We start from the raw sequence: 25,710 nt of genomic DNA on the forward strand, positions 1-25,710 counted from the left end.
CATTTTCTTTTACAGCTTCAGGATATTGCATCTTTAAGCCTGTGCCCATTGCTCTATGTATGCATGTTTTCACATATATATATAAAAGTATTGCTGTTTTTTTTTTTATATATATCCGCATGCAGAGACAAGTAGATACATAACGTCATGTTCGCTTGCTCTGACATGCTAGAGGTAACTTTGCTCATACACAGGGAACCTGTACTACATTATTCATAAAGCAAACTAAAAAATCATTTGAGAGCAACTATGAAGGTGTTAGAGCAGAATACACGGTAGGTTATCTTCCTTTTCAGTAAAAGGAAAGAGTAAATGTAGACACCAGGTACGGGGGCAACATGCTAATAAACTGTTTTATGAGAGAAAACAGTTTTTTACGGAGAAAGCATAGACAGAATCCAGTGTTTCAACATATTTTAGGACAGCATTAGACAGCATTAAACAGTCAGAAAAACTTGTATTAAAAAGCATTCCCATCTACCAGACTGATAGGGTAATTGCCAAGGATGATTTTTCCTTTTCAAACAGTTTAACTTACTGATTAGTAACAGCTACTTAGAATAATCTAAAAAGTCATCATACGAAAAACAGAAAAGGAAATTATGAACGAACAATCTCAGAGCTTAGATCAGTACAGTCTGCTCTTTGATCTGAAATGGATTCAAGAGAACTGAATCAAAAGCATCGTCAAGTTGTCTTGAGTTCAACAGTTGTTCAGTCATGCCCATCCTTTTCAGTATTCCCAGTCACACACTCACATGGATAAAGACCATGAGGGATTGAGTTCATTAAGAGTTGTTATTTAAGATTTAAGTATGTATACAAATCCATATCACAGTCTGAACTCCCTTTGCCCCCATTCAGGTTAAAATTAAACATTACCAGTCTACTTACCTGCAAACGCTAGATTTTCTGGACATGGTGGTACTGGGAGAGGATGGAGGAGTCTGATAAGACCAGCTGTAATCAGAACCTTTCAAATCTAAAATTACCTGATGAAAGACAATCAATAGCATCAGGGACATGGAATTTTTTTCTCCTATTAGCAGAAACCATCTGCTTGTCATACAACATTTGTCTCCACTGCAAACTTTCAATGCCAATTGACTGTGCATATTACAGATCCCACAGAGGTGAGGCAGCTCCATTTCTGGGTTTCCTGAAACTACCATACTTTAATACTAAAACTGCTATCACAGAAGGAATGCTCATGTTTGAATGGAAAAATCTTTACAAAGTAAACTGGAGATGTATTTTATCCATATTGTAGGCTGTTGGTTTTCTTTTTCTCTTAAAAACTACAATAGCTATAGCATTTAGAAACTCACATTAGAAAAATATTGAAGATCCAATATTTACTGACAGTAGAGCTTCCCTCCTTTATACTTTTAGGTCAATGATAAAGGTCTTAAGGTATAACAAGAAAACTGAGTTCACACAGCTGAAGTCAAAGGTCCTTTTTGGAGTCATTTAATGATACACATTTTCCTATGCATTTTAAGAATAGCATGGAAAAATGTTCTAATGTTAGACTCCATCAAGATACCAAATCCCAGCAATCTTGTAACCACATCAAGACAGGGATGTTTAAGTGTAGGGTGAGGAGGTGACACCCATTCAAATATTCTCCACAGAAGCTGGGCATTTTCACTTACATACTTCAAAGTGTTGCAGCTACCACTTCACACAGGTCTCACCAAATAGCTTAGGAGCACTTGGCTGGTACTTCAAAATCTGTTTTTTTTAAATTTCTTACGTTTAAAATGACACCTTGCTGAAGTGAAGCATCTACAGAATGTAACACCAAGCTGCTAAATGCTAGTAGTCAGTATTTCTCAATATAAAAAAAATGAATATTTTTTCTTAATGTAAAAAAAAAAGTTACAAGCTAAAAATAAAAACATTTTCCAAGCTAACCTGTTCACTTGAAGATGGCAACTTGTGTGGATCCATGGTGAGGCTTTTCAGGTCATCTGATATGGTTTGTAAATGAGTTATTTCTCCCAGCATTGATATTTCTTCTTCCTGAAAAGACAAAAGAAAAGGGCTAATCACAGCCTTGGTTTTAAAAATCAGATCCAAAACACAATACATGACCTTTTCCTTTTTCCTGATGACCGTAGGAATGCCCAACAGAACTGCTTTTTCTTTGTCTGTTAAACAACCACTACTTAGGAAAGAGTCTTGGAAATACTCAGAGTTTCAAGCCACTTTTAAGATTGCTGTGAGTTTTGAGGCCCAGAAATCCCCTTCCTCATCAGTGACATAAATCTCAGCCTTCTTTTTGACCAGAAAGAGTGCCATTCTTGTGGCACTTGGAATGGTTTTAACTCTTCCATGTATACTCACTACTGTATCTTAAGGATTTTAACCTCAAACTTAAGCAGGAGCTAAACTCATACTTTTTTCTACCTTTTGGAAATTCTGAGATAAAGGCACTATATGGAGATCATTAATACATCCACGATTCTCTCTGGCTCAGGCTACGTCAACAGCTAATTCAGACAATTCCAGCACCATAAACTACCACAGTAATCTCTTTGCTACCATGGCAGTTTTGATCAGGTCCCCACCCTGCAATTTACCTCCACCTGTTAGGGTATCAGCTTCCTACTTCTGTGAGCATGGTTCTCTGTAGAGGCTGATGCTCTCTGTAAACAAGCACTGGGAACGTTTTCCCAGTTCACTGAAGGCCCTTCAGAAATGCCTCACGCTTGCAGAAAGCCACAAGCAATTCATCGCTGGGCTTCAAACACCCTGAGATTAGGAAAATATACTTAAACCTTTTCAATGAACTGAAAAAGCTGTCATGTAGGAGGAAAAGAGCTGCCAGCAAACTGCATGAAAGCAGGCTGCAATCTGTCAGATAATGTCATTATATGCACAGGGGAGGTCTTGAAAAATTTATCAGTCCTAGCACTGGAGTAGGAGTAAGGAAGGTTTATATTAAAATGTGATGATAAGTAAAAAAGCAGTGGAAAAAGCTGTGCATTAGCAATATCTTAAGTCCATATGCAGGAGGAAATCAAGCCCACGTAAGTCTCTGGGCCCACTGTTTCCCCATTAGTCCTCTTTGAAGCACCCAGTGCCTTCAGATGCTGAATTACTCTTAATGACTACCAAAAGTGCCCAATTCTCGCCACTTCCTAGGCAGAGATGCAAGTTGAACTTTGGCTAGTCTCTATGGCTCTAAACATTCATTCCAAAGATAAAACGAGCTCATCTTTGTAGGGGCTGTTGACCACCTCTACAATCTGTGTACAGCACCGACTGGAAATGGAGAGCTCTTACTATTACAGGCCGCAGCATCGAGATGAAAGTACAGAATCGCCCGCGCTCCTCGATCAGAGCTTTTCTGACAGCTTGCTTCTCGGTTTCTTCAAGCAGCAGGTACTTATCATTGACGTCTTGTAAAGCACTGTCCAACTGGGGCTGAATGTCACCCCGTCCTGTATGCGGGAAACAAGCGAGAGCACGTTTTGTCATACCTGTGAATCCACACAGAGGAATACCTTGTTTTCAGTCAGCACTGCTGCCAGACTGTGCTTTTGCAATTCAAGTCTCCACCAGCATTTTCCCTTCATTCAGATTTGCAGGCATTTTTCCCCCATTGCGTTAATCATTTCAGAGCATCTTTTTCCCTTTTGCATAGAACAGAAATCCAGCTGAATGCAAAGGTTTCAACAAGCCAAGGACAGCATTTCACGTAAGGACTTTCTCCAAGTGTTAGCTGAAAACACCCTTCAGATCACCCTTGAAAAATCAATGCCTTACTAGGGAGGGTATTAATTACCAACCCAAGATACATCCCTCTTCCTTCCTACTTTTGTGCTTAGCAAGGTCCTAATGGCTACAGCCAACTCACGACACCAAACCTTTCTGTGACAGTTCAGCACCTTACTCTGCACCAACGACTTGCTCTGCACCATGGAGAAAGCCATTCCTCTAGTAATGAAGACCTGCTGCTTAGCCATGGCATTGCTGAGCCAATACTGCTGTAGTTGTAAGATCTTTTCATGCGGCTTACACCCCTAAATATTGTAAAGAACCGCTGTTGGGTAAGTTTGTCTCAAATCTCCTAGAACCAACACAAGCAAAGTAAGCATGCCAAGTACATTTCCATTCTGCTGATGCTAAATACCAGGAAGATAGCATTGAAAAATGGTGGCTGAGTTGCAGCTACCCAAAATCGGTTTGTATGGACAACCACCTTTGTGCATGGAGGATTTCAAACTATGAGCATGAGGCAGAAAAAGTCTCTTAACATGTTTAGTATGGAGTGCAAATGACTCAAGGTCAGGGTTACAGAGGAACACCTTTGCCTTATCATCACATGTACATGTATTTCTTCAGACTCTAGAGTGAGGTGAAGTTGTCAGCTCCCCAGCAGAAATACATGGCCAGAGCAGCAGGAAAGGGAACAGGAATGGGAACAACAAGAATCATGCTGGCTTAGAGGCATTATGGACTGGATACATCCGAATCTCCTCCATTCAGGGCCACACATAGCTCAGATGGACCTGCAGGTACCCATGCACAGAGCTCTGAAATGCACCCTCAAAGAGCCACACGTGGTGCTATATCAGCACGGGCACCTGGGTACCGGGTGCAGTGGGGTCATAAAACCTCTTTGGAATAAGCCCCTTTAAAAATACCATGCTCGGAAGCTGCAGTTACCTCCCTCCTCTCTCAAAACTAGCATCCACCAGAAACAATTTATAGAAGAATTTGGACGGGTCTCTGAAGGTCCCGTGCCTTCTCATCTGTCATCCTTAGGAAGCAAACTGGGCCCTTCTGTTTGAAGACTCTTCTGTACATTTCAGGCCCTTTCTCATATCTGGAGAAGAGCTGTAAGCATTGAGCTGCTCCACCAGTTGATCATGCACTCAACGCAGTAAATCCTCCTTAAATGCATTCACCTGCACTGGTGAGAAGACACTGAGAAAGCAACTGGACCCCACTCATAAAATAGGTTCAATTCTAGTGAATTCTGGTGATTTACTTCAACCCCACAAAGCACCACGTCTTGGACCAGAGCAACAGAGCACCCAACACATGGGGGAAAAATAAACTTCATTTACACCTGCACAACCCACTGAACTCAACAGAGTTATTAGGATAACAATCAAGCTGATGATCACACTGTGAAGTACCTGGTGGATTTCTTTACGTGAGCCTGGAAGTCAGCAGATGTACCATCTCCTCCCAGCTACTTTTAGGGGCCTGTTTTTATGCCAGGGCTCTTAGGCACCTGAGTAGTCAGTGAAAACACAGGAGCTGTCTGGGGTATCATTCAGAGCAGGAAACAAGCTTGGGTGAATCATTTGGATGAGGCTCTGAAGTCAGATGTTTATATGGCATGAATATAGCTCTTTCTTCAGGTATCCTTGCAACATATTTTTTAGGTGCAGGAAAGCTTTATTAACATCCTTTGAAAGCTCCTTAATGCAGACATCAATCTGCATCAAAAGCCTTTTGAAATCAGGCGTAACTCTTCCCGCTCCCTAAATCACGAGTTGCCTCTCACAGCACTCAGGCAGCTTGGGAATTTGAGGGATGAGATCTGTGTCCAGTTGAAGCAGTTTTCTTTGCTAAGCAGCTTAGATCAAAGCCAGACAGCCCTGCTGCACCTGGAGGACACCAAGGAGGCGAGGGCCAGCAGCCCTCTGCTCCTCACCTACCTTGGGTCTCCGTTAGTCTGAACCCACCACTTATCTCAGAAGGGAACGTGGAGCACTGGAGAGCAATGCAGGTTTTCCCCCTGTGCATTAGGGGAAGGCCATTTGACTGTGGTATCCCTGACAGCCTAATGGCACAATTTTTGCCTGTGGACATGAAGCACACTTTCATAAAAATGTCAGCAATCCATTATTCTCTCTTGCCCACGTTCTCTGGGTTTTAGGTTACCCATTTGGAACCATTTCCAAACCAATACAATGAGCACCATGACAGAAAACATGGGTCTCTGATCTGGAGTCAGGTAGAAAGGAGCGTGATGGCAGGACGGCTCTGCAGAGCACACCCAGTGGCACATGGGAGAATGAGTCAACTGCCTGAAAAGGGAGGAGAAATTCAGATCCATCTTCTTGAACTGGAGCTGGGGTGTTGCAGAGGGGACCAGAAATGCAGGACCAGAAGTTGTGGACTGACTCCCACCCTGCCAGGAAGGAAGGCACCGTGCTCCAACAGCACGGGGACTTGCTGCTTGACACAAGCAATTAACAGCTACTGAGCTGCAGAGCTGAACTGCTTCTGGTCGTTATTAACACAAATTCACTGCTCCAAGGACAGTCTTAGTATGTTCCCTTCAGGACAGGTGCTTCACATCATCAGCACGACGTGCAAGAGCTGCAAAGGGCCAACATGCTTTCAGTTTTAGTGGTCGGTGAGAACCAGTGCCAAAAGCCTCATGCAGCTTCTTGAATAACCCTTGTTTGAAAAGAACTTCAGCAACATGTTTGGGAGAAGAAAAACAGGCAAATCTAATTTTCAACTCAATTTCATGCCTATATTTTATAAGACAATTTAAACTACAAAGCTGTCAGTAGCAGCGAAGGAGAACAGTCATTTCTAAACGCTCTCAGTGCGAACCTGAGTGTTATAGTGCTGCTATTGAGGGAGCAGGCAATGCAGTAAATATTGATGAAATTATCATTTTCCACATTCTCACTTAAAGACTGCTCCCTCAAACACTTTCCAGGTGTCTGCACACAACCTGAGTATTCGATGTGGGCATTTTGCAGAATTTACACTGTCTTAAAACCCTGAGCGCACCTCTGCCAGACCACGCTCCAAGTCATTCGTTCCCAAATCCTAAGAGCCCACCTGCTTCATGTGCCAGCATGAACAACCCCTGTGAGTCCTGCACTGTGAAGCCCCACACGTAAACTCACACAGATCTAGGATTCTGCAACTGTTTAGAGAAAGGTGGAAAACCTCACTGCTGCGGTGAGCTCCTTTCATCAACCAAAGCCGAGTCTTTCTGGAGATTACTGGAGTCCCCAGTGAGCTCCTAAGCTGTCCCTTAAAAGAAAAGCTCCAAGTTACGAAAGGAAACTTGCGGACTGCTTTACAAACCAGGAAAAGCACAAGGTGTGGTTCCACAGAAGGATGCGAGCACGAGGCGCCAGGGCCAGGCTCCAGAAGCCCAGCAGAGGCACCTCGGTGAGGAGTCCCGACCTAACCCATCAGGGCTTCTCCACCGCTGGTTTTATCTCCCAAATCCAGAAACCCCACGTTTCATTCGCACAAGGATCTCGAGGCAACCCACTTTACATTTGCAAGGCAACAGCTGAAACAAGGCCCCAATTCAAAGGGATTTGAGACGTGATCAGGCAGCAGGAGAGGAAACAATCGGGATGCTGATTCCGCCCCTTCCCCAGCACGGATTTTGATGTGATTTCTTATCTATCGGTTAAGAAAGGTGCATGCGATTTTCAGAGAAAAAAGGGGATTTGGTTCACAGGTTTACGAAAAAAACAACAGTCAGGACTTCAAGCTCTAGACTTTAAAAGTCATATTAACAATAAGAAATTCAATTAGTTGAGCATCACCTTGATGACGTGTCTCTTCCATTTAACTTCTCTCACGACTATGATATGATTTATCAGTCCACGTTAATCCCTTTCTAAAATAAACCAGAGGTTTATCTACAGTACTGATTTTCTTCTTTTACAGCGTTCCAATTAAATGCCAAAAGAAGACACCAATCAGAAGAAGGTTTGGTCATTAAGATTAGGCAATATTTTAGTTTCATTCGAAATTAAAGTCTAGGCAGTTAGTGGAGACCAGACACCATAAAGAGGCCACAGCAAGGGCTACAATAAACCAGCCACCAGGGTTACAGCATGGCACAGACTTACCCAGAGCCTCAGCTGTCAGGCAGGTGCGCATGATGAGAAATTGCAGGACACAAAATTGACACAGAAAGGAAAATAAAAAAAGTCAAACTGGTATTCCAGCACTCCTAGAGTTCAGACATTATCATCAGCTCCGAGACAAGAGAGCGAGCAGTTTCGGCTAGGCTATTTTGAACCCTTCCGTTGCTGATAAAGAGAAAGGCATTAGCTTTGCTTCTGGATGAGCTGTCGTAAATTAAACTCCCGGTTATTTAGCACACAGTTTTATTTTAAGAGATTTAAATCAGTTTCGGATCTCTGTTTAGCTTGCAGATTCTTAGGTAACCGGTGTTTCAGCCAAGTGTCAGACGCTGGTCAGGCTGATGGAGTGGGACAGGGCACAACAGGGCACAAACCCTCGCGCGGGACGGGGAGCTCAGCATTTTGCAAAGCTCCGGGCAGGTGCTGTACTCGTAACCACAGCGCTTTTTGATGTTCTCTACAGCAATTACATTAATAGATTGGTCATTAAATAGAAAACTAATTGCTGATGCAATGTGGAAGAACATCAAAAAGATGAACCGTGATATGATTTTAATTAAAAAACTATATATATATACATATATATATTTATAGTTTTGCAATAAAGCTGGCTTGCTGTCAAAAAGAGGGGAACTGTCAAGTTGCATTCTTATCTCAAGGAATGAAAATAGAGTGAAAGAAAGATCTCTGGCCACTGCTCTGCAACATATCCAACGTGTCTTCATTGAATTTTTATGAAGTGGAGCTTGCGTTATAAGATGGAGGAGAGGAGGGGGAACAAACAGGAAAAAAACTCTCAGGCACTACAGCCTCATCTGTACAGGATTTATTTTTTTCCCCACAACATTGATGATTTTCTAATTAGTTTCTCTCTTTCTGAGCAGTGTTATACTGACCCTGCAGTGAGTCCTGGCCATAGTGGTGCTCACAGCAGTCTGTTGGGAGAAATAAGGCCATCTCCTGGTGGAGACAGGGGCTGGCCTGGGGTCCTCTGTCTCCACACTGAGCAAGCCTAAGTGTAGAAGAGTGCAAAGTACCTGAATGGGAAAGTCAGCATTTGCTTTAAGAACTGAGGTGTTCCTTGGTTATAATTACATTGAAGAGCTTCATGGCTTTTAGTTAAGAGCCAGGTGGTTTGTGCAATCATCCTTGAAAACAGTATTACAATTTCAAAGACCAAAATGTTACCCAAAAACTGCTGCAAAGACTGTAAAAAGCCCCAACATGTCATCCTCGCTAATGGGGAGGAAGGAGAAGAGAAAGCACTTCTGACCGTATTACATTAAGTTACTAATCATCTACTCCCTCGACCTCATTAAAAGTCTGGTAGGAGTACTTTTGAAAACCGGTAAATAACTCAAAAGTACAGCTTGGTGGCTTGGATACCCAGCATGGACAGGGCAAGAGGTTAAGTGTACTGACTGCTGGTGGCACTCTGCCAGACTGCTACCAATCACTCAGAAACAAAACCCGGTTTTTACATTAACACACGCCCTATTAACCTTGGTATTTTATTGAGAACGTTTCATATAACTCCTTTTCACAAATCCTCTTGGATTTAAACATTTTCCTCAAAGCCTGTGGGTCAGCACCACGTGAAGAACCTGAAAATGAAACCTACTGGAGAAGTTTTGGGCAGAAGTGAAATCTGCCCAGGTAATCATCAGTGTCTGAGGTGAAAGAAGCAGAGAACAAGGCCCACGTGCACTCCAGATTTCACACATGCATTCCGTTACACTTGAAGTTAATCATTGGAGTTAGACACTTTTTTATAAGAAAAAAGGAACTAGAAATCGTGCACTTTGTTAACCTCCCGAAATAGTTACATGCAGAGCCGCAGCAGCTCTCTCTCCTCTGAGCTCAACGCAGCCTCCACAGCCTCCAGCAGCTTTGTACCCAGTTAGGAGGCCTCGACTCAGCAGAAACCTAAACGTGGAAGTTATTGCACGTATACACATAATTATTCTGCTGACTCGGGTTAGCTGGGCTGACTTCTGCTGCCCAATGTTTGTCTGAAAACAAAGAGCAATTTAAGAAACGCCTGCTGGTCCACACACCGTGTGGCTCTGTTTGTTCAGACAAGAGCTTAGTTTCAAGGCTGGGGCCAGGACATCCCCAGGGGCTGCACGGACCTGGGAGCTGCACCAGGAGGCTGCTTAGACTGCTTTTATTTTTCCTTATAGTCAAAGACAACAAACAGAATGAAAATCAGTCCTCTGAGGTCTTTCAAAATGCAAACCCTTCGTTTACACGCAGATTTGTCGTTTTACCAAAACTTCCCAAAAGGACGCCCACGCCTTTTTGTTTGGGAAGCTTGGTGTTTCTCACTGCAAGCTCTGGGAACACCTTCGTGGCAATTCACACGCCGACTCTGCAAACATAATTTCTGATAAATCTTAAACACCAGGCCTGAGCTTCCCAGTTGGCTGCATGGAACCAGGACATGCACAAGGCAGACAGCAGGCAAACCCAAAGGCATTCGGCCCCCCAGAGCATAGATGGGGTGCCCAACCTGCAGGACAAGCCACGTCCTCTCTCCCAAAGCTCCTCGAGATGCAGGCGAGGAGCACGGGGCTACTCCATGCAGCAGTCAGCTGGGAGAGGGAGGCTCCGCAGCCTGGTGTGGCAGGGAGAGGACGCTGCTGCCAGGATGGGAATGGGAAAAATGTAGGGTTATATTTCAGTTCCTGGATCTGAAGCCACCCAGAGCAGAAGAGAAGCGTTTTCCCATCCAGTCAGAGCAGAGAAAGCTGGAAGGACGTTTTTAGTAGCATGCACGGTGTTTAAGCAAATTCAGAATTCGGCAAACTTCTCACTTGCCCACGGATGATCATGAGGTTACTTCAAAAATACTCTTACAAGTGCTAGGAAGGGAATTAATTCGTTATTTTTGAGTTCCCATAGGTGAGTCAGTAACTTTACAAAAAAATGAAAGGCCCAGGTCCTGCTTGGGGAAGGCCAGAACAAAAAAAAGTGAGTTTGAGCTGCAGGGAAGCAGTTGCAGTTGTGTCCTCAGCCTGAGAGCTTTCCTGCCCATAGCTGAAACCTCCTTTGTGACCTAGAATGAATTCACTTCCACAGCTTTACCATTCTATAAATAAACCCCTTCTGGATTGTGTTTTTGCCTGGGTGTCCCTAGGAACAACAGACTCCACAACGCAGCACGCTGAACAGATCTGCCAAGGGGGGACAACACTGACACTGCACTCAGACCAATGCTGCATTCCTCCAAGGTACGGACCAAAAAGGCAAAGAGGGGAAAAGGTATTTTAATTATTATTATTATTTTAATTTAGGTGCTGTAGATTAGCCTGGCCGGAGGCTGGGAGAACTTCTTCCTCCTGCCCAGCCGTGTCAGGCGCCCATGGGGCTGGCAGGTTTGGGTGTTTGTTCTCACATCCACACGAACCTTTACACCTCGCTGCTTCTCTCCTCCCAGGGGCTGTGAGAACAGGCATCTACAACCCTCAGCTCCCCAGCACTGCTGCAGCTCCTCTGTGTTCTTGCAGAGGCCACCTGGGAGCCTTCATTGCTTCCATTTTCTCTGTATTCGTCCCTCTGTGACCAGCTCTAACCCTGCCTCAGTTTGTGCTCCGGACCCAAACACCACACGTGGGACAGTGACTCCAAGGGATACAGCACAGAAATACAGCAGGCTCACTGATAACACCAAAAGCATCTGACAGCATAGCGAAATTCAGCATGAGAATAACATTAAAAAAAAAAAAAGACCCTTCAATCACAGTAGAGCTGCTATAAAAGTGATAGCAAAATGAGGGCTGCTTCACTCCCTGCCCAAAAATGTTTAATCCTGAAGGAGGACAAGGCACTTGTGAGCTGACCTCCTCTTCCCTAGACATGGCACACATTTCGGGAGGAAGACAGGAACCCAGAAAACACTGTTTCTTCCTCCAAGAGTGCAGAGAGATTTACTCTACTCAGAAGTAGGCTAAAAAGGGGATCGAGCTAGGTACTAGTCCTTACAGGGTTGTACTGGTCTGTCTGCACTGGTCTGAACTGATCCTTACTGGTCTGTGCTGGTACATACTGATCTGAACTGGTCCTTACTGTCACAGAGACAGGCTCAAAAACTGTTTTCTTCTTCCCAGATCATGGGTGTACTTTCCTCAGTGCTCACCTGCCACGTGTTGAAGGGTTGCTCACATCACACAGGGGCAACAAGTGATAAAACCAGAAAGGGATGAGGAAAGGAAAAGAAACAGAGGGAATATTGCAGGCTCTTTAAAGCTGTTGGTCTGAAGTCAGACAATTCATCACACAAAACGAGAAACAAATTTACACAACACCCCCAAAATACAATCTTAGCACAAAAAATGTGTCCCCCTAAAGATGAGCATACTGATTAAAAACACTGAGCTTCTCCAGGAGCACACGGACACACGGAGAGCCTACTGAGGTGTGCTCTTGTTTCCTGGCTTCCATCTCTCCCCTCCCTCCCTCACTCCTCTAACAAGCCAGCTAAAATTCAAGGGTAGTTTTCCAGCCATGTGGCTCTCTGGTAGCATAATTATTGACTCACCTATTAGGAAGGACAGTTAGAGACAGCTCATCTCTGCTGGAAAATGCATGAACAGACCTAAACTGACACAATTTAAAAAGCTCAAGAAGCTCCCTGCCCCAGCATTTGCTTTGCTCGTCTCTGGGCTCACAATTTTCAGGCGGGAGGGTAAGCACGAGTTGCAACCTGCAGGCTGAGAGCTGTACAAAGCAGGCTTCCTACCCAGCTGGGAAGAGCCCAGTGCCAGGAAAGGGAACAAGGAAGTCTGCTTCTGCACAAGCTCCGTTTCATTGCCATGAAGCCTGGTGGGGTTTGCACTTTGCTCAGTAAAACCCCCAGCGATGGCAACGCTGCGGGTACCAACGCGATGCATGTTCCCACTGACACGGTGATGAAGCTCCCGTGACGAGATGGTGGTGGGAGAGCAGTGGGAGCATGAGATTCAGCTGCTAAGAAAGCCAGATTGCCTTTGTGGAGAACTCCCTTTCTTCTCTTACTCATCTTTTAGTTTCCTGTGGTTGCCAAGCGCCCTCCCCCTGACAACAGCCCATACCACCTTCTCAGGCTCTGAGGAATAATGTAAGGGTTAGGAGATTATAGGTAGCTAGGAAAAAGAAAAAAAAGAAAAAAAAAGAAGTGGTGGAAAGGGAGAACGGTGAGAAATGTTAATAGTTCCAGAACATTTTCATAATGGCTTTTTTTATATTATTCCAAAAGATTCCCAAAGATTTTGCAGGTATCTGCACAAGTCGTGTTACAGTGTCAGTGCTCTTAACAGGAGTACGTTAGCAGCAAACGCTCTATTTTAAAACCCGATTGACTTTGTACAAACACTTTTAAGGCTTTTGTATAAGAACATTAGACAGCAGCTCCAGAATATGATTTAAATGACACGTAGTAATTGTACCCTGGTGTTCAAGTATATACCAGGAATACATTACGGGGGACCGAATTATTGCAACAGAAAACCCTACTGCCATTCAGCCTTTGTCAATGAGCACACCAGAGAAGGCTTCAAAAGTACAAGTATGGAGCAAGTTACCTTTCTTTGCTTTCTTCTGTAGCTTCAGTGTGTCAGACGATTTCTTTTTTATCTCTTGGCGGGCTTTTTTGTACTCTAAAAAAACACACAGGCTCTGTATCAGCACACTTGATGTTAAAGCAGATGCTTTTCACAGAAAAAGGCTATGTTTAAAGCTATTAGGCTACAAATTTTAAGGGGATAGCTGCCGTTAATCAAAGCAGCTCAGAACTCGCATTTCGTAGTGCCTATACGTGTAGCTTGATATAACATTTCAGGGTGTGAGCACATTCACATACCAAATCTTTCCCAAATAAACAAAGCCTTTACAGAAATAACAACTGAGAACACAGTACAAAATTAGAGTGCTTTTCATTTCAGACACTCAACCACTCTCAGGAATGGAAAACAGAGATGACAGGTTTCTCAAAACATCTGTGTTCAAAAACAAGTAGCCAGAAATGGCAAGGCAGAGAATATCCCGTGATTTCTACCCAGCATGAAAGCCCGGCAGAGGGAGAGGGTGCTAAAACTTTGCACGAGGAAGGGTCACATTGCCAGCTCCTTCTCGTGAAGTGGAGCACACTGCAGCTGCCCCCATTTCCAGCTGAGCTGCAAACCCTGGGAGAATCAAAATCCCAGAACAAAATATTCCACCTCTAGTCCAGGTACACCAAAGGTAAAGGTACCAGATAGGAAAACTGATACTTAAAAAAAAAAAAAGATAAAAGGTATGTTTGCAGGTATGCATACACCAATTACCCCCTTTCCCATAACAAATCATGGTGATGCTGCTTCTTTAAGGTGTAGAAAAACCTTTCCGTTTTTAAGCCTGCTGTTTTCAGCACCTGTGCTGGAAGGCCATCAACCCCTGGAAAAAGTTTTGCAAAGCCAAAGGCACATTTCTGGATTGCAGCAGAGAAAAAGTCACGGTGCCTAATGTTTTACAGGGCTGTGAATTCTCTGGAGGACGCTATGGCTGAGACATTACATGATCTTATAGTTAGCTTTCAGTGACACCCCGGGGCTTTGCAGATTTGCTCTGTCAATGTGGCGTCCCCAGTCCTCAGCACTACTGGAGAACGCACAGCTAGAGTGGGCTCACAGAGTGCAAACTAGTGACTGCTTTCCAGTGTAAAAAAAACACCCATCCTTTGTGGTCCCGCAAGCTAAAGCTTCAAAGTGTGTATGCAAGGGTTAAAATTTGTTAGGCACTTTGGGAGGGAGTGTTTCAGAAGGGAAAAGCTGCTATACATATTCAAGCACATCATTCAGTTTCCCAGAACAAACATAAAAAGAGGAAGAAAAACTAGTATTACAATCTTATTCCTATTAAAGGATTCTTCCTCTGTAACTACCTTTTGCGTGGTCTTTATCCAGTTGATTGGCCACTTTCTTCCACTCTTCCATCTGTTCTTGAAGTGGGTTTATCAGACAGTCAATTAAAGCACTAATTTTGTTGAAAAAACACAAAGAGCAATCAAATCCTGCAGATGCCCCTATTCTTATATAGAGAGCCAAGGTCAATATTGGAGTATTTTTACTTTTTGCTGCGACAGCTACCAGTGTCACAGTGTAAATACCAGAACATAAAAACATTAAAGCTGGAGGAAGCAAAAGAAAGGACTGGATCAAAATAAAAATAATCCACACACAAGATAACCAGAATTACTCTGCAGAAGATCAGGACAGTGAGGAACAGTGCGCAAACCAGAGGAATGACCTGAAACAGGGCCAACGTAAAGAGTTAGATCCTACTCATCTGTCACACAAAGAGCAGTCCCAATGGATACCCCAGAGACCGCAAAGTCCCACGCAGCCACGAAGATTGTAAAATTAAATAGCACACGGATACGCACAAGAAGATGGAGCGGCTGTACAAGGAAACAACACCCTGCCCACCAGTGCGCCTCGCCTCTCACCAGTGGAGCCGGTGACACAGCACTGGGAATGCTCCCCTAGTTAATCGCATTGGGATCAAATTATTTAAGCAGCTAACTCTCGGGTAACTGGAGGCAGAAGTTCTCTCTTCAGTCAATTTCATAACTTTCTTTCTTTTAAAAGGGAAGAAGCCATCACAAGTCATCAGGGGAATAGCGAAGCATCAAATTTGGTTCACCCCAGGTCAAATATATCTTCAAGTCTTTGGTTAAAAAAGGCACACATGCAAACTGCTACTTATTACAGAAGTAGGTTTTTTATGTATAGCTCCGCTTACACGTGGGTTAATCCTCTCCCATTACCTCTACAGTCTAACTTTAACTGCAAAAAGGGGATGATGGAATTTGCCTTTTCCATATTTGTTTGCTGAAAGTTTGGCAGCGAGACCTCTCGGGTAAGCTGAGGAAGCAGCACAACATTTGCTGCTGCTTTAAAACTTAGTGACAAAGCTTGAAGTCCTGAAACAAAGACAGGTCAGTCACATTACTAGCCAGCTGCTCAGCACCGAGAAAAAAATGGGAATTGGCAGCATTTAAAGTGACTTGAGGTGACAAGCCCGATTCCCAGAACATGCAGTGACATCCTGCCTTTCCCGGCTTTCACAACACCTCGTGCACTGGGGGAGAAAACACGTGCTGTTCTCAATGATGGGGTCACAGGTGAGCTGGAAAGCCCATACCAGAGAACAGCTTTATGCTTTCCCCACTAAAAAGGATAGTGAAGGAAAGTTGAATCTCAAGCTCTGGGCCAGGTACAGAGCCTCTCACCTTGAGAACTGCCGGAGTTTGGACTCTATACTCCTGTGTCTCATGCACATCCTGGTCAGAGCAGACCCGATTTCTCTGGTGCCACCTGAAAAACAAAACACGAGGAAGGTGAGATCCCAATGAGACGCAAGCTTGCCAGCCAGAAAGCATGTGCCAAGTCTGCCAGAGCAACTGAAAAACAGATTTGTGATAACCATAAAATCAGCTGGGCTCAGACCTCACGGGTATTTACCACCTTGGGAAGAGATTAATTCTTGTTCATCCAGAGACCAGAACCAAACAATTAAACACGACTAAAGCAGTTCTTCCCAGAAGCCTTTCATACCATCAGGCCCTACTCCTTGGCAGAAAGGTTTAACGCAAAGGACTCAAGACGTCAAAGTACAAGAAAAAGCAAAGCTGGCAACAAGGTGGGCATCTGCAGCAAGTGTGTTGTCAGCAATATTCCACATTTTGGAAAATAAACCTAAGCAATTTGATCCATTTTTCTCATACCTAGATCCTTTATACCCAATGCCTCAAAAGAATATGAAACCAACCCTACATATTCCCTTGTCTATCATGGATGCATCTCACCAGTGTACCGCACACACCTGCGATCCCAGATTGCACACAGTTTTCATTAAATTGCCAGAAGATGGCACTATTTGCTCTGTGCCCTCACTCACTTCAGTTTCTGACAACTGCATGACAGCAAGAATTATTTTTATCGAGTCTTCCTCCTCAATAATTTTCCCTTTTAAAAGCTCACATCCCTCCATTTCCCTCTGCACTGCCAACGTTGATCAGCATCTTAAATTTCAGTGTTATTTTGGTTTGGTTAGCATTAGTTTTGATAATTGCTTAGTTCCCATTTGAAAAAACAAATCTATTACTCTCCGGGTACAAACATCAACATTTGCACAAAGTTTTTCCAAATTGTAATATTCTCTGGAATGGTTAAGGTCTCATCATCTACTTTGAAAGCTCATTTGATTACTAAAATAACCTTAGGCTGTAACATACAGGAAAATATCTTAAGGTTTTGTCTTTTGTTTTGTTTTGTTTTGTTTTTTATTGCTAAATTTGGTACTGCACAAGTAAGAAATATTTTTCTAGTGGAGAAACTTGATAACTTTAATCATTTTATTTATTTTTGTAAGCGTCAAAACAGAAGTCCCCATCTTCCTGCATTCCTACAGAACTAAATCTTGTGCCCACAAAATGGCTCTGGAACAAAGACACTGACTGGAACAAATTGTGGCTATTTGGTATTTTCCATTGTCCTAAAAGATAAACAGAAAATCTTTTGTCACTTGCCCTGTTGCTCGTGTTTTCATAAGGAGCTTTTGAAATCTTCTTTGGGAACACGGAAGAGCCGCAGCCTCGCTGTGTGCGGGAGGCTGAGGAAAGCATCAGGACCCAGCCTGGCTCCACAGCCGTCTCTTCCAGTGATGCTGCACGAGCTGCCATGGACTGTGGCAACCCAAAAAGCAGCACAGAAGATGGGGAGAGGAAAAATGGAGAGAGAGCAACAGCAGGAACAGGCTAATGTCCCCAGCAAAAAGCATATCTCTGTCCTGAAAGACAGGCTTCTGGGAAAGAGAAGGAAATAAAAGTCACTTGGAGGCTAACTAGGCAAAACGGCAGCAGAGATGGAGGAGAATGAACCAGAAACTTCCAGAGCCATCGGTAGAGCAATGGTCAGTCAAGTTCAAGCAAAAGTCACGTTGAAAAACTTGCTGAAACCCTTCAATTTTAAAGACTGACAATGGTTATTTAACAGGGCTTTCCTACGCACAATGTATGAAACAAGGAAGAGTCATTTTAGAACAATAAATAGGAAATCAGGCACCATGTGTTTTAGGCACTAGGAAGCAAGGGTCAGTTACTATTAATATGGAACTGCAAAATAACAAAATTTGAACTGAACCACCAGTACCCAACGTATAAATATATCCACTCAACAAGTAGTACAGATGGATGGGCAAGGTCAGCAATACGGCTATGCAGAATTAGGTCTCTATATTTGCTCGTTAAAGAAATAAAAGAACAACTAGAGCCTGGAGGAAAAAGGTTATTTAATAGAAAAAAGTCCTCTGATTGGGAAGAGGAGGGTTACTGGTTCTTCCCAGCTTTTCAAACTTCATATTATCCATAAGTGTTTACAAAAGCATGGAAATTTAAGATGGCAATTTTATTCCATGAATAAAAACGACTCTAAAAAAATGAAGGAAAATGCTAAGAACAGATTTGAAAAGCTTTGATGCTCTGTTTGGAAACAAGGTGGTGCAGAAAATGGATTTAGGAAGTGACATGGCAGAGGGAAGGAGCTGTGCCATTGGGATGGTTGGGAGGGCAGAGCCGGCACCCAGCTGGGTCACTGAGCACCCAGCAGCAGGCAAGGGGAGTGGGATGGGGGTGGCAAGGCTCTGTTTTAACATCACCTGCTTTCAACATCCCGTGAGGAGGCTTACAGGGAATCAGCCAGCGCCGAAGAGGATAAGTGCGGTGATCTGAACTCACAAAGCACCAGCTCTCACCAAGCGTTTGCTGCCAGGGGTGCTGCTCGGTGTGCCGTGCACAGCGTAAATCCCTCCTGAACAGTACCTACATCACGAGCTCAACTTGCCTGAAAGCAGCCTTGGGGAGCATGATTGCTAGAAATGGCTACGAAAACAAAGGATTGCTGTTCCTCTGCAAAAATCGCTATTGGTTACAATCAAGAGTGCTAAAAAATGAACAGAAAACATGGGCAGAGAGGGACAGAACAAGGGAGAACGGTTTTAAACTTAAAGAGGGTAGATTTAGATTAGGTATATGGAAGAAATTCTTCACTCAGAGGGTGGTGAGGCCCTGGCACAGGTTGCTCAGAGAATCAGTGGATGCCCCATCCCTGGAGGTGTTCAAGGCCAGGCTGGATGGGGCTTTGGGTAACCTGGGTTGGTGGGAGGTGTCCCTGCCCATGGCATGGGGTTGGAACCAGACAATTTTTAAGGTGGCCTCCAGCCTAAATAATTCTGTGATTCCATGAAAAAACAAACCGTGTTTGGCCATCCTGGAAATGAGGTTTCTGCAGTCCTGCAAATTATCAGAATAAGTCTTGCAGAGAAGGCGCGTCCCCTTGTAGAGGCTTCCCAGCCACCCCCTGTGCTCCTCCTGCTACGGGACCAGTTAGTTTTCATGCAGGCTCTTGCCACAACAATTGCGATGCTGTTCGAGGCAGACAGTAGCGAGCTTTGTCTTTATTCCTCGCGGCCGTCTCCTTCGCAGCCTGCTGCCACCTCACACGGCGACAGGCAGCTCATGGGCACGGCGCAAAGCCAGCCACGGCAGGGGCAGGCGCCCTGAAAGCCACAGCACTGGGGAATGGGGCTGCACCGAGGCACTGTGTGCTTCCAATTCCCATTTGAAAGCTAATGTTCAGTGTTCCCAGAGTCTATTTAAGTGTAGGAGATAGAAACCTTGGCAAGGGAGGTTTCAATGTAGGCACTCTTTGGATCCACAGAGGCAGGAACCATGTCCAGGTGTCCCTGCACCTCCACAGGTGCGACAGCTCAGGGCCCTCAGATCACCTCTGGCAAGGTTTCTGAGTCCCAAAACAGCAGCAGCAGCCTTTCAAAGTCTCATCTTCTCAAATATAACTAAACATTGTGTTCTGGGGGGCTTCAAACAGTCCCTTGTTAAAAATCAGCCCCTAGACCGAAGGAAGGGCAGTACAGGCCCACCTCCCGAAACCCACCGCTCCGCTGCTGCATGCCAGCAGCACCGCAGTTACACAGGGCTTTACCTCACTGTTCCCAACCCTGTTATCTGCAAGGAATTAAAATGTTTCCTGAGAAGGCAAAAAATGGGAAGTGCAGGCCTGTCGCCACACCATGATGTATTCCGGCCGAGCGTCGGGCCCACTGCTGCAGCGTTGAGCCGCCCGTGCAGGATCCCGTGCAGCGCACAGGGTTTATTTATCTCAGCCCACACGGCACCGATGCTCCCGTTTTCTGAGGGCTAGGATCGGCTGGCTACGTAACTGGCAGAAGGAAACCATTTTGTACCACAGCAGCAGTTTGGAAATGTCCAAACGTAATGAGGGAGGGTAGTTTGGACTGGCTGCTTTTACTCAGTTCCAGCCAGACAGCCGGGGTGAGCGCGGGTAACATATGCTTTCTATAGATTATCACCTGGCTTTTACAGTGGTGGTTAACTCGCAGAATGAAAGGGTTGCCAACCCGCACACTCTACAAATGGAGACTGACCTTACAAGCAGCATTATAGTGTGCACAAGTCCTTATATTGGATGTGCAGCTTGGTATTCACGTACAAGACAAGAGAGTTCTCAGAATGCAGTAAGATGTTCATTGCCAGAGCTGTAAGAAACCTGACCCAGCCTCCAAACTCCTTCATGTCTTATCTTAAAAAATGGGTTCAGCAGTGACCAACTGCCCACTTGCTCAAGGATACAGCCATGAAATAGGCAGCAAGCCCAGCAGAGATACCCCGTGTTATCAACGCAGACCTAGTGGCCAGCAGAGCACCTGGAACAGCACTGCCATCAGGAGTGGGCTATGAGTACAGCTGCTTACAGGCAGGTCCCTGGCAAAAATTCACAACGTTTTCCAGTAGTTACAATTTCCTGAAGATAAACACAGAGGCCAGATTAGCAGACTTTTCATCAAGTAAGTATGCTGGGTGGGTGACCTGGGCTTTATTCACTGCCCTGCAGCTATTCAAGTGAAATTACCGTGCTTTGGGCTCTCTGTTTATAAAATGAGGCTATGAATTATCTGCTTCTCTGACATCTACAATAACTCATCCATTAAGGCAAACAATGCTTGGGAACGGTGTAAAGCAATACTTTGAAACTGGAGACTAGAGCCGTATTCATCAGGTTTCCCACTCAGAGAGAGTGGCTTAACAAAATGCTCCTGCCAAATGCGATCAGAAAGTGGGTGATAACATCAGACGTTTCTCTTAAGTAAAAGGCAGCTCTGCCAGGCAAACATGCTTTTGCTCTCACTTTCCCTGTTTTTCCTACTCCTGCCTAAGCCTGTGAAAGACCAAAAACCGTCTTCATGTAAGATAATTAAGCGAAAGCCTGTGGACCACGGCACTACAATGAGGCCACTATAATGGCATAAATGATTTTCTTTGACGCGTGCTTGTCATTCAACGTTGCAGAGAGACAACAGGGAGAGACTGCAGCGAAGAGACTCAATTGTTTTATTAGAATCATTATGTTTGTACTTAATAATGATCATAGACCAAGGAAATGACTATTTGATGAAATGTGCAGCTGTACGACTGCACAGCCTCTGTGTACGCCAAACAACTCCCTACAATTGACCTCTTATCTTCCTCCTCTGGCTTCACTGCCGAGCAGCCCCAGCAGGCTCACAAGATGACTGCCTTTCAGGAAGCGCCTTTAAGGCTCCAACTTACTAACCAGCTCATCTTTATCTTCCAGGGCACAGTCCAAATGTGCCAGCCTCCTCCCTCTTGTCCAAAAAGGGGAGAATGATGAAAAGCGGGTGTAATACTTTTGCCATTTCAATGTTATCAGAAGAGGCTTCCGTTAAGATTAAAGCAGGAGCTGAGCAGAGGCAAGATTATTAAATACAGCTCCGAACACAGAGGCTATGACAGGAAGACTAACAGTAGGACATTCAAGCTAATGGTCATTACTCAACCCTTATACAAACTCACGCTGTTAGAAGAGCAAGCAGTTCCCATCACTGATTGCAGAGGGCATGGACCTTGATCTCGCACAACTGTTTATGCAGATGCCCCGATGAAACGCAAGGATGATGGGATCGGTGCCAGGGTGTCACAGCAGACAGGGAAAAAAAAGGAGGGCTTTTGCCTAGAAGTGATCAGCACGGGGGTTGTAAGCAGCATCACCGGGACAGAAACCTAAAATGGGAGCTATGGTAGCACTTCATGTTTCAGTGAGTCAGTGGCTTCCAGGTAAAGCTTTTAAGCTGGAAAAACGGACCAAGAACTGCAGACAACGGGGTGATGCTGTTCAGCATCTGCCATGCAGGAAAAGAAAACAGGACACCTTTATTCCTACAACTAAAAGCCTTTCTGAGCAGCACTTGGCAAAGTCTTGAAGGTTGCAGCTCAAAACCAGCTTAAAAAAAAAAAAAATCATTTCCTGGAGTATTTCAAAAAAAAAAAGCTTCAATTCAGACCTATTTCAGAGTAGACTGGATCTACAACTGTAGACTCAAGGTCAAAGTCACCTCGTGATTTTAATAGGAGTAACCGAATTTAATAACAGTGAAAAGCTGTGGCAGATCATTGTCATGTACCACAGCCCTGTCATTGTCACTGCAAGGAAAAGACTGCTTGCAGTGTTTTGCAGGCTTCTCTAGAGTGCTCTTTTGGGTATGCCACTTGGAAAAGCTATTTATAGAAGCCTGATAGGAACTTGTCACGTTAGCTAGAAGTCCACACAGCCCAGATGTTCCTGAGAAGAGAATCTATGAGGTGGTTTATTTTCTCTCTTGCAGAAGACACTAGCATTTGTTCACGGATGAGACTAGCAGGATCTTAAATTGCATTTGCATCGATTTTAAAGGAGAAAGAAGCAGCCTGAGGCAGTACAGAACAAACTAAGGCAAAAGGAATATCCCTAGCACACAGCAACCACCAGTTTTAGGAAGTCCTGAGAACAGCCCATGCCCATGTTCCAACCAGTACATTAAAGGATGTGCACGAAAGCTCTTGTGACTTCTTCTGATCTAGCTTTTTCTTCTGCTCAGCAGCATTTCTGCCTGCTCCAGCTGTTCTCCTAGCAGGGCACAGAGGGCAAAGCCCAGCCCCATGGGAGTTAACACAAGGGCTGCCATTACACAAGCAGGGTCAGCACTGCAGCCATGCACACAGAGTTCATTGCACAGGCTCTTCTCAGTCCATCAGGCACGTTAGATACGGTCACAAACCAGCCCTGCTATCATCTTCAGTCAATTTGGGTTCAGTCAGCCTTCAAAGCACGCAGAGAAGCTCATGTGTTGCCCTCCAATTTTAAGAAAGGCATATCACAGTGGTGGAGTCACCATCCCTGTAAGTCTTTAAAAGACGTTTAGATGTAGAGCTTAGGGATATGGTTTAGTGGGGACTGTTAGCGTTAGGTCAGAGGTTGGACTCGATGATCTTGAGGTCTCTTCCAACCTAGAAATTCTGTGATTCTGTGACTTGTGTTTTCCAAGGACTACTATTTACATTTATTTTTTGGAATACAAATGAATTCCTTATTGAAAACTAGAGGGCCTAGTCAGCATCTGTATTCACAACGAAGCTGTGGCCACTGTTATTGTCCGTACCTTTTCCCCATTTCTTTTCTAACGTACAGTCAGTCCCATTTCTGAAACACCTTGTGAACATCTACAATCAAGTTAGGTGCATGTGTCGATCTGCTTGAGGGTAGGAAAGCTCTGCAGGAGGATCTGGATAGGCTGCACCGATGGGCTGAGGTCAACTGCATGAAGTTCAACAAGGCCAAGTGCCGGGTCCTGCACCTGGGGCGCAATAACCCCAAGCAGAGCTACAGGCTGGGAGATGAGTGGTTGGAGAGCTGCCAGGCAGAGAAGGACCTGGGAGTGATGGTGGATAGTCGGCTGAATATGAGCCAGCAGTGTGCTCAGGTGGCCAAGAAGGCCAACGGCATCCTGGCTTGTATCAGGAACAGTGTGACCAGCAGGGCTAGGGAGGTGATCGTCCCCCTGTACTCGGCTCTGGTGAGGCCGCACCTCGAGTCCTGTGTTCAGTTTTGGGCCCCTCGCTACAAGAAGGACATCGAGGTGCTCGAGCGGGTGCAGAGAAGGGTGACGAAGCTGGTGAGGGGCCTGGAGAACAAGTCCTACGAGGAGCGGCTGAGGGAGCTGGGCTTGTTCAGCCTGGAGAAGAGGAGGCTCAGGGGCGACCTTATCGCTCTCTACAGGTACCTCAAGGGAGGCTGTAGCGATGTGGGGGTTGGTCTGTTCTCCCACATGCCTGGTGACAGGACGAGGGGGAATGGGCTTAAGTTGAGCCAGGGGAGTTTTAGGTTAGATGTTAGGAAGAACTTCTTCACTGAAAGGGTTGTGAGGCATTGGAACAGGCTGCCCAGGGAAGTGGTGGAGTCACCATCCCTGGAAGTCTTTAAAAGACGTTTAGATGTAGAGCTTAGGGATATGGTTTAGTGGGGACTGCTAGCGTTAGGTCAGAGGTTGGACTCGATGATCTTGAGGTCTCTTCCAACCTAGAAATTCTGTGATTCTGTGATCCATCTAACAGCCTTACCCTGAGCAGACCCGGCGGCGTTATGCCAAACGCTACACCCACTAACAGCTCATGGAGGCAGGCAACGTGAGTCATCAACCTCAAACTCCCTCCAAAAAAACATGTGTGCTAATAAAAAGGCCTCTTTATAATGAAAAGGGGATTCCTGAAGCTGCTGAAGAGCACGAGGCCAAGCCCGTGTGCTGTTTCGTTCTCATTTTGCTGGCAGCAGCCGGACCCGAGGCACAGGCTGGGCCGGGTCTGAGGAAAAGAGGCAGGGATGCTCGGCTGGCTGCACCCAGCAAGATGCTCACTGTGTGCTCCAGATGGCCAGAAGATGAAGGCTCGGTTCAAACCTTTCAGATAGCCAGACCCATTGATCTCAGCACCTTCGTGAATCCGACTCTAAATGCACATTTAATGTCAGCGCGACGCGTGAAGAAGGCAGTAATTCAAAACCCCTGTGTTCTTCTGAAGCACGGCTCTTTATTTCGTCTGGGCGAAGCTATGAACTGCAATGTAATCTGATTAGACTGCAGCAACATTCAATGAGGGGAAGGGATAATACACTTACAGCAAACGGGCTGGAACACCAAGTGCAACTGCACCACACGCTCAGCATCACGCGCGCTCTGCTTCTGAACCTGCAGCCTCCACCGAGGCCGCGAGGAGCCGACAGGTATTTCTTCACTTCCGACAGGTATTTCTTCACTTGGAGCTGAGCTGTCAGCCTGGCAGACACCTCTAGCTCCAGAAGTCAAAAGCTCCTTCGCTCGGGTCTCCCAACCACCTGTGCTGCTGATGGCAGCCCAGCAAAGATTTATTTCAGCCACGGCCAAATGGCTGCTGCCTCCAAAACACAAAATCTAGCACGACCGGGACGAGCAGGTGCAAAAAGCAGAAGAAAAAAATAAATATTTTTAAATCCAAGTCAGCAGATCTAACTGAAACCCCACAGCAAGCAGATCTGCAGAGCAAGGCAGTGCTATTTTTACACCGCTGTCACTTCTTCCAGCGGAGCACGGCTTGGAGGGGAGGATCACAGAGGGAGGCAGGGAGGCCAAAATCGCATAAAGCTGCCTTAAGAAATGATCAGTTCAAGAAGATGTTCCTGAATCAACCTCATCCCTCATGGTTTATTCACGGATTTATTTATCCAAGCTCATTTCAACACTGCCTGGTGGAAGACTGGAGATTGCAAACCCACCATCTTTCCAGACTGCTCCCCTAAAACTGAGAAGACAAGTCAAAAACGTGGAGAACCTGCCCATCACTTTAACTGAATGGCAGATGATGAAAGGACCCGAGTCCAAGGCCCTGCTGTTTGCAATCACCCAGATTCCC

General features: G+C 45.1%; 1 protein-coding gene across 16 annotated transcripts in view; it reads right to left on the reverse strand.

The window, feature by feature from the left end:
• Positions 1–25,710, reverse strand: part of MTSS1 (MTSS I-BAR domain containing 1) — a 117,502-nt gene that overhangs the window by 17,229 nt on the left and 74,563 nt on the right. For 8 of the 16 annotated variants that reach the window (XM_032182129.1, XM_032182122.1, XM_032182134.1 and 5 more), the window contains exons 4-10: positions 16,129–16,213; positions 14,779–14,870; positions 13,442–13,516; positions 7,863–7,874; positions 3,292–3,449; positions 1,918–2,025; positions 895–992 (exon numbers count right to left, since the gene is read on the reverse strand). In XM_032182129.1, the coding sequence (XP_032038020.1) occupies positions 895–992; positions 1,918–2,025; positions 3,292–3,449; positions 7,863–7,874; positions 13,442–13,516; positions 14,779–14,870; positions 16,129–16,213 (628 nt within the window). The remainder of the gene's footprint in view (positions 1–894; positions 993–1,917; positions 2,026–3,291; positions 3,450–7,862; positions 7,875–13,441; positions 13,517–14,778; positions 14,871–16,128; positions 16,214–25,710) is intronic. The other 8 variants (XM_032182136.1, XM_032182126.1, XM_032182132.1 and 5 more) reach the window with 1 other exon arrangement.

The sequence above is a fragment of the Aythya fuligula genome, chromosome 2, assembly GCF_009819795.1.
Source record: "Aythya fuligula isolate bAytFul2 chromosome 2, bAytFul2.pri, whole genome shotgun sequence".
NCBI lineage: Eukaryota > Metazoa > Chordata > Aves > Anseriformes > Anatidae > Aythya > Aythya fuligula.